General features: G+C 39.2%; 1 protein-coding gene across 8 annotated transcripts in view; it reads right to left on the minus strand.

The window, feature by feature from the left end:
• Positions 1-15,545, minus strand: part of enox2 (ecto-NOX disulfide-thiol exchanger 2) — a 186,741-nt gene that overhangs the window by 151,368 nt on the left and 19,828 nt on the right. For 6 of the 8 annotated variants that reach the window (XR_003270064.2, XM_080289672.1, XM_080289653.1 and 3 more), the window contains one exon: positions 15,422-15,516. Coding sequence is in view for 4 of the 8 variants with exons in the window: in XM_080289653.1 (XP_080145779.1) it covers positions 15,422-15,516 (95 nt within the window). In the remaining 4 variants the exon portion in view is untranslated. Of the gene's footprint in view, positions 1-8,041; positions 8,133-15,421; positions 15,517-15,545 lie in introns of all 8 variants that reach the window. The other 2 variants (XM_080289641.1, XM_080289644.1) reach the window with 1 other exon arrangement.

Here is a 15,545-nt window from a genome sequence, read left to right on the forward strand (position 1 = left end):
ATTACCCTTAAAATGAGAAACAGCACTTATGACATGCAAATGTAATCCACATCTTAAGAAGTAAAGACAGACAAGTCATTCCAGCCGTCGCTGCCAGTTAATCTATCAAACAAATCGCTCATGCTCAACTCTGACATTTTTTAACATAATCTATAAAAAGATGGCTGCATATGAACTCGAGCAGAATCTGTAGGCAAGGAAAAAGATCTCTAGTCTGCTTGAAGTCCAGATAATATTAACCAATAATGTATGAGCAAGCTCTGGCTTTGTGCATTGAAAACACTCTATGTTGGAAGCAAAAGAGGGATTACATTTTAGAAATAACCTGTGAACCATCAGTTAGAATCAGACTCCAGTATACAAAGCATATAAGAATAACTTTACATAGTATACTTATAATTACAGGCTATTCTGTGGTTTTGTGCCTTTTCTCCACATTAAAAGCCTCAACCAGGGTGGCCTTGTTTAACTCAGAGATTGTTTTTGTCATTAATTATATTTACTAGTACATTTTCATGCTACAGTATTATTTAGGCTGTTTGTGGTTATTGCAAAAATGTAAGTTTACACACTTAATCACAATGGTAATGTTTATAAGTAAAGTAAAAGTGGGTCATTTTAGCCCACTGTTGAGTGGCTGGTAGGCAACGATTGTGGATATTAATAAGATTTTACTGTTGTAAAACAGTTACAGGATGCTTTCATATAGTGGTTTAGGTCCATTAGCTCATTCCCAGGTGGTTACTATATCTGATAAGAACCTTTAGGGTGCCAAGTCTTTGGGGAGTTTGTGGTCAGGGAAACAAGCAACAGTCAGACAAGGAGTTTGTGTATTATATTAAGATTCAAGATTACCTACCATCAATGAGTAAGAACTTTCAATAGCAGTGATCTCGGCGCCAACTACAGTAATTCTGCTTTTGTCATCAGTCAGAGCCTTATAGGAGATTTTCCTCTGCATTCATTTAAACTTAATGCGTAAGCATAATATAGTCTTATTTGATGATAACATATTTTGTTGACAATTATATTCAGGGCCAACATACTGCAACTTCCCACAGATTTATTTATATAACCTAGAAAGGTAAAAACACTGCTTCTCCTAACTTGCAGTGCAAATTCCAGCTTTTGATTCTGTTATTTCATTGCATATATGTTTGATAGTTTTATGTCCTTCTTTCTATACTGAAATCCACCAAGTGAACTCCAGTGCCATTAAACTGAGATCACCAAACAAAATGAGTGTTGATCCATGTAACCGTTCATGCAGTCTGGCACTCTGGACATATGAAGACTCAAAATTCAGACACATTGGTTCGCTCATTATTTTTTCCAAGTTCAAATCTGGTGTATTACCATGAAATGCAAGCTGACCTTGGATAATTCATTCAGGGATTTGGGTTGTTATAAATGTAGCCTCCAACAGCTAGCCTCAAGCAGAGATAAGAAACGGGCTGTGCAGGTCTGGTAAGCACATTTCTTTTTAACTCCACACCCAGAGTTTCTTTTTTTTTCTTTTTCTTATTTTCAGCCTGTAGACATAACCGACACTGCCTCAAGTGACATGACTTGAGGAAGCTTATCAGATTTTACGCAGCTCCCTATAGTGTTAAAGAAGACACTGTTACGTTTTTCACATGCACAGCAGAACTCCTGCTTACAGGCTTTTCTGATCTCTGATGGAATCAAATATTTTCCAACCTGCTTGAACGGGAAAATCAAGCTTGCAATCCTCTCTATCTTCTAAAGAGTCCAGGCAATAAAATGCAACATCGATGCAATCAAACCTGCAACGCTAAATGAAACAGATAAACACTAAGCTTACCTTCTGCTGCTCGATTATAGTCGGTGACTATGTGTCTCTCCACTGGTTCATCTCTTTTTTTGGACTGTTTTAATATGCAGCGTCTGTTTCTACCACCTTTAAGGCTGAAGTCTTAAATTCACTTGTGAAAGAATACACAGCAAACACAATCGCTTAGCTCATCACCCACAGTTATGCTCTTGCCCTGATTGTTTTCTACCATGGTAGACTAAACAGAAAACACTCTATTGTCTCTCCTGATGCTCGTGTTCCTTATTCCCAGCATGATGCCAGATCAAGGCTGTCTTGGCTGTCATTGTGTAATTATAATAATAATAAAACATATGATGCCGCTACATGATTCAAGCTCATAATGAGGGCAACTAAATTTCCCTGCTACCTGTTTGCTCAAACACTGAGCATATTGACACTCAGAAGACTGCTCATCTCCTTCTGGCCCAATTGACTGATGGATTTCCAAACTCTGCATCAGCCAAAGCTATTAAGTGGTCTGCTGGAGCGAAATGACTTTACTGTTCCCAGAGTGCAACATTAGGATCAGCAATTCCTGCCTGCTATTGTCTAGGGCCAATGTGACAGGGTTAATTTCTTGCCAGACAAGCACAAACATTTATGCTGACACGTGCAATAAATAACAATAACGGCAAAAAAAAAAAAAAAAAAGGAACGAGCTTTATTTTCTATTTTTGCTTTTAGCAAAGATTTGGGGAGAGTATAGAGATCCATGCCAAAAGATTTCCACTGAACGAAAGCAAGCTAATAATTTCTCTCCCTTTTATTTTTTTTACAATAAGCCACTGACCGCAGAATAGGCATAATATAATTAAAACGTTAACAATAGCTGCTGGTAACAGATCACCCTTTTTCCAGAATGTCATATAAGGTTTGCATTACGAAAAAAGTTTGTGGCCAGTGGGAAAAAAAAAAGGTTTGCAGGACACCTTAAACGTGTTTTTTATATAATATAATTATATTAACATGTCTACATCTTTTCACAAGAACTATAAGACTACAAAATGAAAAAACAATTCTGTAATTAATGAAGGATGGCATGATCATTATCCCTCTACTCCAACTTTAAGTTTTGCTGCCACCATATTAAAAAAAAGAGAGCATATATTTGTCTGAAGGACATTTGGTATTTTCTTTTTTATTGTTGCTTGATGTAGAATTTTACTGCTCAACAGTTCATTGCCTTACTTTAAAAATCAAAAGCCAAAAAGAGCACGTGACTAGTCTGGACTAGACAGGTGAAGACCAAGAAACTCACTCACAGAGATATGTAGGGGGAAAATAAAATCTTTATTACTTTCTAAATTTCTAAAACCTGTGTCTATTAGTTTTGGATATTTCTACAGAAACGGTGCATTCACAGAAATGCAAGTTATCATGTACATTAATGCACCATTATACACCATAATAGATTCTGGCTTTGAGTCCAACTTCTCTTTTTATCTGCATCAAATATGAAATTACTAAAGACAGGTTTCCAGTTTAACTCAATCCATTGTGAAAAATGTGGGCTCAAAGAAAGTCAGTCACTTTATATTCATAATGCATATGGTTCTCTCTTTGTATAGTAGTGCTTTAACTTACATTTGTGGATACAGCAACACACTGTGTTCACTGACAACGGCTTTCAAAAGCATTCCTGAGCCCGTGCAGTGATTTTCACTACAGAACGGTGTCTGTTTTAAATATAGTGCCGCCTGAGGGTTTGAAGATCACGGCCATTCAATATTGGTTTTCTGCCTTGTCTTCTTGTGTAACGTGATTTCTCCAGATTTTCTGAATTTTTGAAGAAATGTGCTATAGATGATGAAATCCCTAAATTCAAAGCAATTTTACATTGAAAATGTTCATCTTAAATTGCAGTCGTTAACAGACAGGCGAGGCTTGCGAATCCCTTTCCATCTTTCCTTCTGAAAGAATCGAGCACGCTAGGATGCTCATCCTATGTCCAATCATGTTACCGTCCTTCGGCCAATTTACTTTATGCAACACAATATTTTCAGTCTTTTCTAACCCTATTATCATTTTACGCCTGTATGTCACCACAATAGATTTAAAATGAAAGATTCAAGAATTTGATTCAGTGACGTCAACAAAAATAATAAATAAAGCTTTGTGGAATTATATCCATTTTTGTACACAGATGCATATTTTCAGGGGCTTACATGTAATTGGAGACTGAGTCAGAAGCTGTTCCACTGAAAGGTGTGCACTATTTATTCATTGTTTGTTTGTTTTGTTTTTTCAACAGCTTAGAGAGTTTTTTCCCCTTACCCAAGGAGAAGCATTTGCATTTGGAAGCAGTTTCTGTGTCGAGCAGGCCATATTTAGGCTGCATTAACAAATCAAATTCCCAAAATAATAAGCTTGCAAATCAAGAGTATGGTAGATTGTGACCAAAAAACCCATGAAATGGCTCAAACATACATGAAAGGCATTGGTGGTAACTGCAGGAAGCTTTCAATGATAAAGGGAAACCTTCACAGCATGCAGCAAAGTGGAGAACAGCTTTCAAATCTTCAATAAAGGAAGACGAGATAAAAACGCAGAAGATTCACCACAAAGTGCAAACATTCAACAGAAAGGCCAAATTAAACCTTGCCTAATAAACAAATAAACAAAAACACAACAACAATACTGAACATTCTTTGACAGCTTTAAAACATGGCGCAGGTATTGTGGCGCATTGGGTTGTTTCCTGGTTTCCACAGGGTCACTCATTCAGACTTTCAACTTAATTTCTGGTCCCCAGTCCAGCATTTAGACAATAGAAATTGAAATCTGTAAATAAGACGATGCAGAATACACTGCATACTGTTAGACATGACCCAGTGATATCGCCACCAAAATAGTATCACCTGTAGGTGACGTGCTTCCATACTTCCATTCATTTTGTAATACAGAGAGTTTAATCACTGTATTCATCGTCTTCACTACGCGGTAGTAGAGAGCCAAAGAGAACAGTGTCTTTGGCTCTGTTAGATGTGGGTTGCTGAACAAAAGTAAACTGAAGAGTTAATGATTTCTTATTGTAAAAAACAAAGCAACATTCAAACGTTTAAAACTAAATCAGGTGACTATTACGAAGAAAGATTCTTCATTATATGTCAGTAGTGTCACAGTAATTGTATACTTCACATCTAGTTATTATGTGGACCTTTTTGGCCTAGTCGCCTGGGAGAGCAAGTCACTTCCAACACAGGAGTGTCAGTTCTGCATAAAGTCTTGGTGAAGTCTAACTTAGCAATATCCACAATGTTAATTTAGCTAAAACTGACAATGAGAAACTTTAGTTTTGTGTAATGAAAACCTTGAGCTTTAATACTGAATACTAATTCAGAGGCTGAAAGTATAACATCTAAGTGGAGCAAACTGTCAAGGGTTATTAGTCATACATCTTGTTTTCTTTTCTCTATTGTAGTGAGTGGGGTCTAGCTGCAGCGCTTCTTTGTCTGGAGGCCTTATCTGGCTGTGAAGCACCAAGCTCTGTGCTGCTGCCTCTATTGGCATGGCAGTGGAGGCGAGGCCTGCCATCCCAGATAAACCTCCCTCTGTTCTCCCAGCAGCCCAGCAGGCTTCGTGTTTGCTGCAGGTGTCAGAGAAAATGTTCCCATAGCTATTAGACTTTAGCGCTGCTGGTGACATGTTGGCACTTCTGATGGGACCGAAAATGGGTGAAAGTGTTGACAGAGGAGATGGAAACGGGCCACACACAGAGGCAAAAGTTAGACTGGGATGGCTACCTATTAGAATTGAGTTAAAATGGGAAATAAGTGATAATTAGTATTAGAATTGCATTTCACCTCATAAAAGCATGTCTCACATAATAAGAAAAGTCCACAAAAGTTTACAAAACTCCAAATATGATTCAAACTGGAGAAATTCATCTAATGATTTCTGTATACCATAAAGGAAAAAGAAACTGAGGCAGACAGGTTGTACTAACCACACAGTAACGACGGTTGTTGTTGCTGCTGCTGCTCCAAAACTGTCACCAAGGGAAAACCTTGTTATGCTCAATATTCAGGTGCCATACTGTTTCCAGATGGCAAGCACTGGGTGCAAGGAAATATAATTGAATCCTCTCAAACTGTTTCTTTGAACAATTTCCCAAACACTAGATACAGGTACAGTAGCCTCACAAACTTTCTTTTCAGTTTATCTGACATGAATGAGGAGCAGTTTGCACTGTGAAAAAAGGGAATAAGAGAAAACCTGGTCTTAGGACACGAGAGCAGACCTACACATTTCGCTTTTACAGCTGTACCTCAATGAAATAGCTCATTTTCTTTTTACTATAAACTAAAAAGCTAGGTGAACACAAATGATGTTCTCCTTCAGCCATGTCGTTATGCCTATTTAATAAACAAAATATAAGGTGTCTCTTAAGTAGAGAAAACTTCACAAATATCTGTGAAGCCACCGCTGCATCCCTATACAACAACTAGCCCATCTGTGGGGAATATGGTCTGTGTTAATGTGGGGACAAACAACTGCCACGCAACCTTGCTAGGCAGAGAGCAAGTCTCTGAACTGGCAGATTAGACCACCTGGTCCTGCCAGACTGTCAGCCTATTTATACTCGGGAAAATAATTTACACCAGGACTGCCCAGAAGCATAGAGACGGAGACCAACGGGAGGCAGCTCTGTGACAATTCCAGCGTAAAAAAAGGAAGAAGGAAAAAAAGAGTCAATGTGTCCTGCTGCTGCAGTCTCATTCCTTATAAAGCTTTCCCTGCAGTGAGCAACAGAAAATTTTCCAGCTAAGAGCGAATACTTCTTCAGCCAAGAGAGACACCTCTCAGCATGTGAGAATTAAACAAAGGAACTGCTGTGTTAACATGACCCGAGTGTCCTGTCACCAGTGGAATCAGTGATGTGACTCTATTTTAAGGTTGCAATGATTTATAAGTGGATTTGATTAAAGATGTCACTTGAGAGACCCACAATATTACATGATGCAAGTTTGACATAAAACAAACAAACATCCTTTTGGTGACAGTAATGTGGCCTCCATACAGTAGAAGCTGTACAGAACTGCAATGAAGCCTCTGAACTAATGTCAGAGTTTCAAGCTGTAAAAACTGGTGTCAGTTATCAAAAAAATAGACAAATACATGAATACATATAACACAAGAAGGAAAAAAACTACAAAGGACAAGCAACAGCCTCTGGTCTAAAGTGTGGGCATGAATAAACTTTATGCAAGATCTGCTCTCCAAACTCTGGCAAATTCTGAAAGTAGTAAGGTTTTGCAGTAAACCACACTGCAATTAAATCAGGCAACGAGTCGTTTGAAAGCAAAACTTCCAAAGAGCTCTATTTTTTGCTCCTCCCGCGACTGACATTTTCCCATTAGTGGCACGGACACATAATTTGGTGGCACCAATATTTCATTTCAGAGAGCATTTCACGCAGTAATGAACATGTCACAAAGTGAAATTAATGTGTCACTGTGTTTAACAGATCCAATAAAAGTAAAGAATTTGAATCACTCAGAAATTACATATCAGACCCGTTATCACAGTTCATACAAGACCAGTGACAATTTATTCTACTGGTACTCTACTTAAATGTTCAATGTCATGAACTTAGCAGTCTCACTTGAAGCCACAACACACATTTGATTCTCAGCCACATTATCCTCCTAAGACTGACAGGCACGAGTGTGACATTGTGATTAGAGAAGAAAAGTCCTATTAGTAGAGCATCAGTGGAAGTAAACAAGCAGGAAATGGTGAACGTCTTCAGTTGTGCTGTCAGTCGACAAAAAAGCCCCTTGGTTAAAAAAGAAAGAAAGAAAGGAACTCAAATGTCTCTAAAGTTGTAAATCCCAAATCTGGATGGTGTATGCAACATTTTCAAAACAAATTTTCTTCTCAAATATGCAAGAAGCACCAAGTATGTTTGTTGGGGTGGCTCTAGGTCGGGAGGTAGAGTATGTCATCTAGAAACTGAACCTATGAAGTGCTCAGGTAGAAGAGCACTATATAAGAATCAGTCCATATACTCTATCTAATATTGCAGGGGTCTAAATACAGTTAGAAATTGTGTTGCAAATTCTCTCCATTTATATCCAGAAAAATAAATACTATGAAAACAGAAATATATAGATTGTTTTTGTTTAGGCTTGTTTACATCTTCTTTGTGACAAGAAGATTATCAAGCAAGGCTGTACAGTAAGAAAAGGAAGACGCACTAACCAGCATGGCTCTGCAGTGTTTTGATGTGGAAAAAGAACATTTTCCAACCCCAGCCCAACAGCTGCTCACAAAGCCGGCGATTTGCAGTGACCTGGCAACCAGAGACCATACAAAGTCAATGACGTTATGTGACTTCAACTGATGATGAACACTGGTTGTGCACTGAGTGGATCCCAAGACAAAGAAAGCACCCCACTGAAGGGACTACAGATGTGATCCCATATATAACAGGGTAGAAATAGTGCATTCTAGCTAAATTTGAAATTCGGAATTTCTGAGTTTCTGAGAATATGTTGGAGTGGTGTTTTTAAGTGGGAAAAAATAAAAAATAAAAACAAACATTGTGTTGTATTGCTTGTGCCATTTTTCCTTACTTTTCCGTCTTTACTATTGGAACACACTCAACTTGGGAGTTGCATCCCTCTCAGCTTCCGAGGCAAATGGACCGCGGCACAAACACTTGAGAGAGTTACCTAGACAACCGGAGCCTGGAAGGTTGCTAGTGACCAGCCGTGAGTTTAAAAGCGATGTGTTACGAGCGACTCACTCCTTGTGTGGACGCAGCTTTACCAAAGGCCTTGGTCAAATGCACTTTGGAGAAATAATTTTAGAAAGAACAGATTCCACTCAATGTACACAGAAATAACTCCTGAGCCACTGTACTGCTTGTTCAACATGGAGATTTATTCAGACTTGCAGGAGTGACAACACTGTCATGTCACTATGTCATTCCCCATAAAAAATGGCTGGATATGACAAGGTACTGAGATTTGAAACACAAAATGTGGCAAAGAAAAAACAACTATGCTGTACAATCACTGCCGACGATGTGCATTATATACTCTACCACGCATGGTTCAAAATGGGCATACTGGGCCAAACTACTAAGTAACTGATGTTTGTCTAATGTGTAAACTTACTCACAAACATTCAGAGAAATATGTCAGAAGTTTATTGTGACTGAGAGTCAGCCAGTCCTAGTATTCCTTCTTCAATTGCTCTCAAGAAAGCAGCTCCAAAACCTTTTGATGACACAGAAAATACGAAAATCACAGATACTGTATGTGCATTAATGTGTTGGTGCGGCAGAGAGTGCTGAAGTGTGTGTGTGTAGGTGCTTCAACAGCCGTTTCAGCCTACTAGAAATTCAACCCCCAGCCTTCTTTGTGAAAATATAAAAGGCTGGAGGCAGAGATGAGTTCAAGATATTGTAATTAGCTACCACCATCACAAAACTGCTGCTGTAGAAAATGTGAGAGAAAAAGACATTAGTGAGTTTCATGATGTGGTCACTGAAACAAAATGGTAATTGTACCATTTTTTAGACTGTATTACTTTGCCCACTTCTGTTTCATAGTTTGTGGTTACAGTATAACAAAAATTGAGGCTGGCACAAGGCAGATAGCAGGTCCTAATGGTGATGAAAACAGATCAACATAGAGGAGTTGCAATCAGTGTGCAAGACACAATACATTGATCTTACATGGAGGAAAAACTGCATACAAACACAAAAGTTTCATCAAGTAGATTCACATTTACCAATTCTGAGAGGCTGTGGATTTCATTACCACGAACAAATGTTATTCTATAAAAATTACTCCGTTAATATTGATGTGAAATTTTGATTATTCTAGCAATAATACCTGTTCTTTTCTCTGTGGGTACAGAGGTGAAAGAAAGCTTAATTCTGCGCCTGGTGGAGCAAAGTTGGTGTGTGTGTGTGTGTGTGTGTTGTTTGTATCAGAAGAGTTGATGAGACAGACAGAGGGAGATGGAATGAACCAAAGGTGAGAGCTAATATTAGCCTGCTGCTATGAATGGCAAGTTGTTTGGACAAGAAGATAACAACATAACTGCACGCCTGAAAAACACAGCATTTTATTTCTTGATCACCAAGGACAGATTTCTCTCACTAGTGAATTAGAAAAACTAAATACCTAAAAAAAAACCTCATCTTAATAGACAAGGTAAATCACTGGTGATCACACAAATAGTGTGTGTCTGTATTTAAGATTAATATTGTACTTATTTCAAATGTCCCAAATATGTGTGGTACTGGAACCAGCGTTAACACTGCTAGCACCACCAGCATTCCTTTCTTGGTGGCTGGTTGTGCAAAATGCAGATATGTACTTCTCTGGTTTAAATGCCAGTTTACTCTGACAGCCTAGATCTATCCATCCATTCGCTTCCGCTTATCCTTTTCAGGGTCATGGGGGGCTGGAGCCTAGCCTAGCGGTCTTAGGGCGAGAGGGACAGGTTGCCAGTCTGTCGCAGGGCTAACACATAGACAAAGACAACATTCACGCTCACATTCACACCTGGAGTTTCCAATTAACCTATCCCCACTAAGTACATGTCTTTGGACTGTGGGAGAAAGCCGGAGTACCAGGGGAGAACATGCAAACTCCAAACAGAGAGACCCTTGCCTGATGGTGGAATTGAACTTCTTCCTGTGAGGCAACTAGGGATGGGTACCGGTGTCCGGTGCCATGATGGCACCGGTTCTGACATAAACGGTAGTAACCAGACCGAAAAGCAGCGCACATTTCGGTGCTTTATTTCGGTGCTTTTTTTTCCTGAGATGTCACACACTTCAGATTCTAGCCAATCATTTTACGTTTCCAAGGATAGTAGGCGGGTCCAGGTACGTACGTTCTGTTAGAGCAGAGCTACAGATTAAAAATGTCCAAGGCGAAGCGGTCAAAGTCTGGCTGTACTTCACAGCAAAATATGCAAACTCAGCAGCAACAAGTGCTTTAAGCTGATACTGTGATACTGTCAAAGGAGCTAACACCTCGAATCTGATGAAACACCTGGCGACGCATAGCGTTTTTTTTAAAAGCCCAGAAATGCGCCGTATTTGATAGCTTGCTGCGAGACCTCACACCGTGCACATCTACTGCGGGTGTGGTGCCTGTTATCGGACCGGAGTTAGCAACATCCCCCAAAAACACGAAGAGGAGAGTCCTGGCCCCTAGCCCTGCCAGTGTAGCAGAAATGATGAGGATGATGATGCAGCAGCAGCCGTTCTTCTCTGCGTGAGTAGCTTCATGTTGTTCGAGTGTAATTTACGTTGAGTAGGCTAACCACGTGATTACATTAATGCATGTAAGGTGAACTAACAAACATCCTCATAGCTACATGCGGCTGTCTTCTTGTTTGATGGCAGATACTCCCTTCACCCTGGCCAAAAAGGCTAAAATGACCAAAGAAAAAGTGGAAAACAGTTAAACATGAGAGGTTTTTGGACAAAGTTTGTGTTTTTTCCATTGTTTAAGCACTGCTTCCAGCCAAGAGTGATGCCATATATGCCCCATAGCTGCAGAAAAGGCTAACATTGTTATCTTTTTACAAAAAAAACAGCTGAACATGAGAGGTTTTTGGACCAATTTTGTGTTCTCCATTCTTTAAGCACCAGTTTGAGCACCGTTTAAGGACCGGCACCGTTTCAAAAGTACCGGTTTGGCACCGGTATCAGATAAAACCTAAACGATACCCATCCCTAGAGGCAACAGTGCTAACCACTGCCCCAAAGCCTAGATACAACTGCTTATTGTGTATGGTCAACATGCTATAGATGTTGTACTATAGAGCGCTAGTTAACAGAGCTATTGCAGTCTTACTCCTCAGTTGACTTATTTAGAGGTTCCCATCACACAGATGGGAGTAAAAGGTCTGCTGGGCCTGTGTCAGTGCTGGGTGGCAATAAATCAGTTAGAGGTCAACTTTTACAAAAATCTTCTAAATGCAATAATTTGAGAACAAGGTGATCTAGGTGGTGTTTTGAAATTGATACCATAGATTTATCTGCTAAGAGGGTGATGAGTACCACTCACCCCAGACAGTATTTTATAAGTTGCTATTGGTGCATAAAGGTTAAAGAGGGGTCATTTTAGCCCATTTGGTACATGACTGCCAGGCAACATGATGATCTCATGATATCTGAAAAAACTCCAGGGGCCTAAGATGTGCAGAGATGTGCCAAGTTTTTCTTTTGCTGAACTCCTGATTGTGGAGGAGGAATTTGTGGACAAACAGATAGAGATTAGGTGTATTTCAGTAAGATAAGATTAATATCTGCAGCAACATTTCAAAGTCACTCAACTAGTAGCACATATGCCTTTTTGTCAAGCTACAAATTGTGACCACTATTAAGGTGTGTGAGCAGTATGATACATGTAAAAACAGATGTTCTTAGTGTTCAAAATAAACATAAATGGGAATGTTTTGCTTTGTTAGTGAAATCATTACAAAAGAAAAGCAACCTGTATTGTTCTCCCCCACTGTTGCAAGTCCCAGATAACAGCATAAAGAGATCATAGGGGATTTATCGGTCGCTTTTATTTAAAAGGAAGTGTTATTGTGTCACATGGATTGACACAGCAGTAATCCTCAACTATTACTCCTCCTACGTACCTTTCACCCGCTTACACTTGAATGTTAAACTGCAGCTATCAGAGAGCAGGCAGGGAAGGTAAAACAGAAGGACAGTAGGAAAATGCACATAGCACTTGATAGAAAATGGTTCATCAGGATGTTACATTACAAATTTCCAGTAATTTGGCCTGGTCTATAAAATTTCTGCACTAGTAACTCAATAGCAGGTAATCTCCTCTCCATTTCAAACACACAGCATCATCTGGGATGCTCTCTATGTCAAATAGCTGTTTAGAGTAATCACCGGCAAGAGGCTGACGAACATTCCTAGGCAAGTATCACTGGCACTGAGTGCATGCGGTCATGTGGCCGGTACTGTGCAGGCTACTCTCAGCAAAAAAATTTGGGACAACAGTGTCAGTACTTTGGAGATGACTCAGATGAAAAAGAACAGAAAAAGCTCAAGTGGGAGTTTTTAGAGACAAGATGACCAGAAATCCAAAAATATCTTGCAGTGACAAAATGATCCCTGGTATGATGCAAAACTACCAAGCATGAAGAAAGTGCTGCTCTCATACAATCTTTCACCTTGAAAGCTTTTCCCAAAGGCCGGAGTGACGGACATTCCTCTGTGCCCAGTTAAAAACAGGAGCTTTGACCCATTTGCTTCCACTTTGGGTATTAAAGTAGGACACTATATTGCCTACTGAGTATCCCATGAAAATATAGTATGTGTAAAATTAGAATGAGGGCTTAAACAGCATCTAGCTAATTCAGCTAGCTAGTTCAGGATCCAATTGCCTTTTTTGGGGGAATGAATACTTCTGAAGCTCTGGTAGGCAGCTCTGTGGGAGATAATGGCAATGCTTGGCTTGGTTGAAAACTCTCTGAAAACTCTTATGTCTCTCTGGACTCAGAAGGCATTACTGACCACCACCACCACCAATTTAAAGTGAAGCAATGTGACTGAGTGTGTCATGTGGTGTGTCAGGTATAATTTGCTGTGGCTATGGAGACTAATAAATCTCTACTTTTTGAACATACATTATTTAATTACGATAACCTATAAGCAGCCAACACAAACTATAACAAAATGCAATTGTCGCTCCTCCTTTTAGCATCTAGTGGCACTCAGCATGATTATTAATGACAGTAACAGATCATGTTAATGAGTCATGCTTGAAACAGGTAGCTACAAGCATTGTTGAATCCTCTGCAAATGAGTTTGATTGTGTGCTGGATGAGAATTGGCATCCGAATGCATGGTCATTAACTGCGCAGTAGTGCAACGATCTTTAATTTCCTTCAAATCTCTTGTGAGTTTGGTGATTTCATTGCCAGAGACAAGACTTTCGGAACATTACAGGCAATGTTTGTGCAATTTTCAAATATATAGATAAACTATTATGATTTAATTTTTTTGGAACTGAATGGAAAGGAGCCAAAGACCACAACAAAACAATCAACAGAAACCAGAGAAAGGTTCACATTTTACACAATCAACTTAACTGGAGCCCCTGTTGCATATTTTATGTAGTCCAAATACATACACCCAACCTAACAACATGCTTTTGAACTGCAACGCAAACTACGCTGACTGGTTGAGATAAAGCTCAGATGTATTTCAAACTGCACTGACGACTGCACAAGAAAGCAGAATATAATCGAGGTTAGATAATTATTCCATGGCCAGAAAAGAAAAAAAAATACACTGCAGTATATTCAAATGAGCGAGGCTCTAATTGCATGTGCCCAAATGCACGCACAGAATCTAGTTCGGGAAAACTGTTTTACATTCAGCCCACATCTTCAGTAGTTAGGAGTTCTTAGGCAACAGGCAATTAGAGGAGATACCACTGCTCTTATCTGCTGCTGAATCTGAAGGCAGATTCCAGTAGTAATAGCCTGAGAGACAAGCGGCACCTGAGCCTCTGAGACAGCAATGAACAGTATACATCCTGCAAGCAAATTAATGCCAATACCTTTTTAACCGCCAACACCTCATTACAACTAAATTACTAAAAACTAATTTACTGCTTCATATCTACTATGAAACATAAAGGAAGCCAAAACAGTACACAACAGGTGTTTGTGTAGGCAGGCTTGGCCAACATCCGTTTACAGTTGCCATGATGTTGAAACTACACCACAAAAAAGTTAACAAAACTGAAATAAAAACAGGATGATTTTGTGAGAATTTAAGATAGAGACATAACTGTTTGTCCAATCCATCCACAACTGGTTTAAGGTGTTAGTTATAAAGTTTAACACTATTTCTAGACAGTAGAAATTAGAGAAGTTAGAGAAAAATAAGATGAGAGGAAGAATTCGAGAGCTTTTCCCCCCAAATGTTAAACTGTTAAATTGTATTGAATTAAATATTTTGAACTGACTGATTTACAGGAACATCTACAAGAGAAACATAATGATAAAAATTCAAGGCTAGTTCACATTAACGCTTCTTTTAGCCTCTTTAGAAATATTTTCAAAATCTGTCAACTGCCCAACTTTTTAAACAGACTTCCATTCTATCACAAGTATCAAGAAACACTGAATCCTAATCTCCACACACAGCTGCGTGCATCGCATGCATCTCCTATTGTTGCAGCATGATGTAATTTTTTAATGGTACTTATAATGAATGATTAGACTCCCTGTGCTGCTTCAGAGTTTTTGGTATGCAGACATCAACCGCACATTAAATTTGACACACCATTAATAATTTGGTTCATTTCAAAAGTGAAGATGATAAATTAAGAAGTCGAAATAGAAAAAAGAAGTAAAAAACTTTGCATCTAGGGCTAAGTATTGAAGTGGAAGTCAGAGGTTGCGGGCTCTGTGGACTAAACAAAACTAAGTCCTCAGCTATAGTGGGAAAAAGTCCATGTTAATATATTTCACATATTACCAGACAGGGCTTATAACATAAGTACACCAGTGGTGAATTGCTTTCTTAGTCAGTTTGATTGGCATGAGCTCTGCATGCCATGGAGAAAATACCTGCATGCTGCAGCCATTGAACAGCTTCTCTCAAGCACCAGGTCACTTTACCCTGGCCATTAGAATGCTGGAGCAGTTTGGATTCATCTTGTAGTCTGCAAATGAGAGAAAAAACAGTATTAGG

The sequence above is a fragment of the Astatotilapia calliptera genome, chromosome 2 (assembly GCF_964374335.1).
Source record: "Astatotilapia calliptera chromosome 2, fAstCal68.1, whole genome shotgun sequence".
NCBI lineage: Eukaryota > Metazoa > Chordata > Actinopteri > Cichliformes > Cichlidae > Astatotilapia > Astatotilapia calliptera.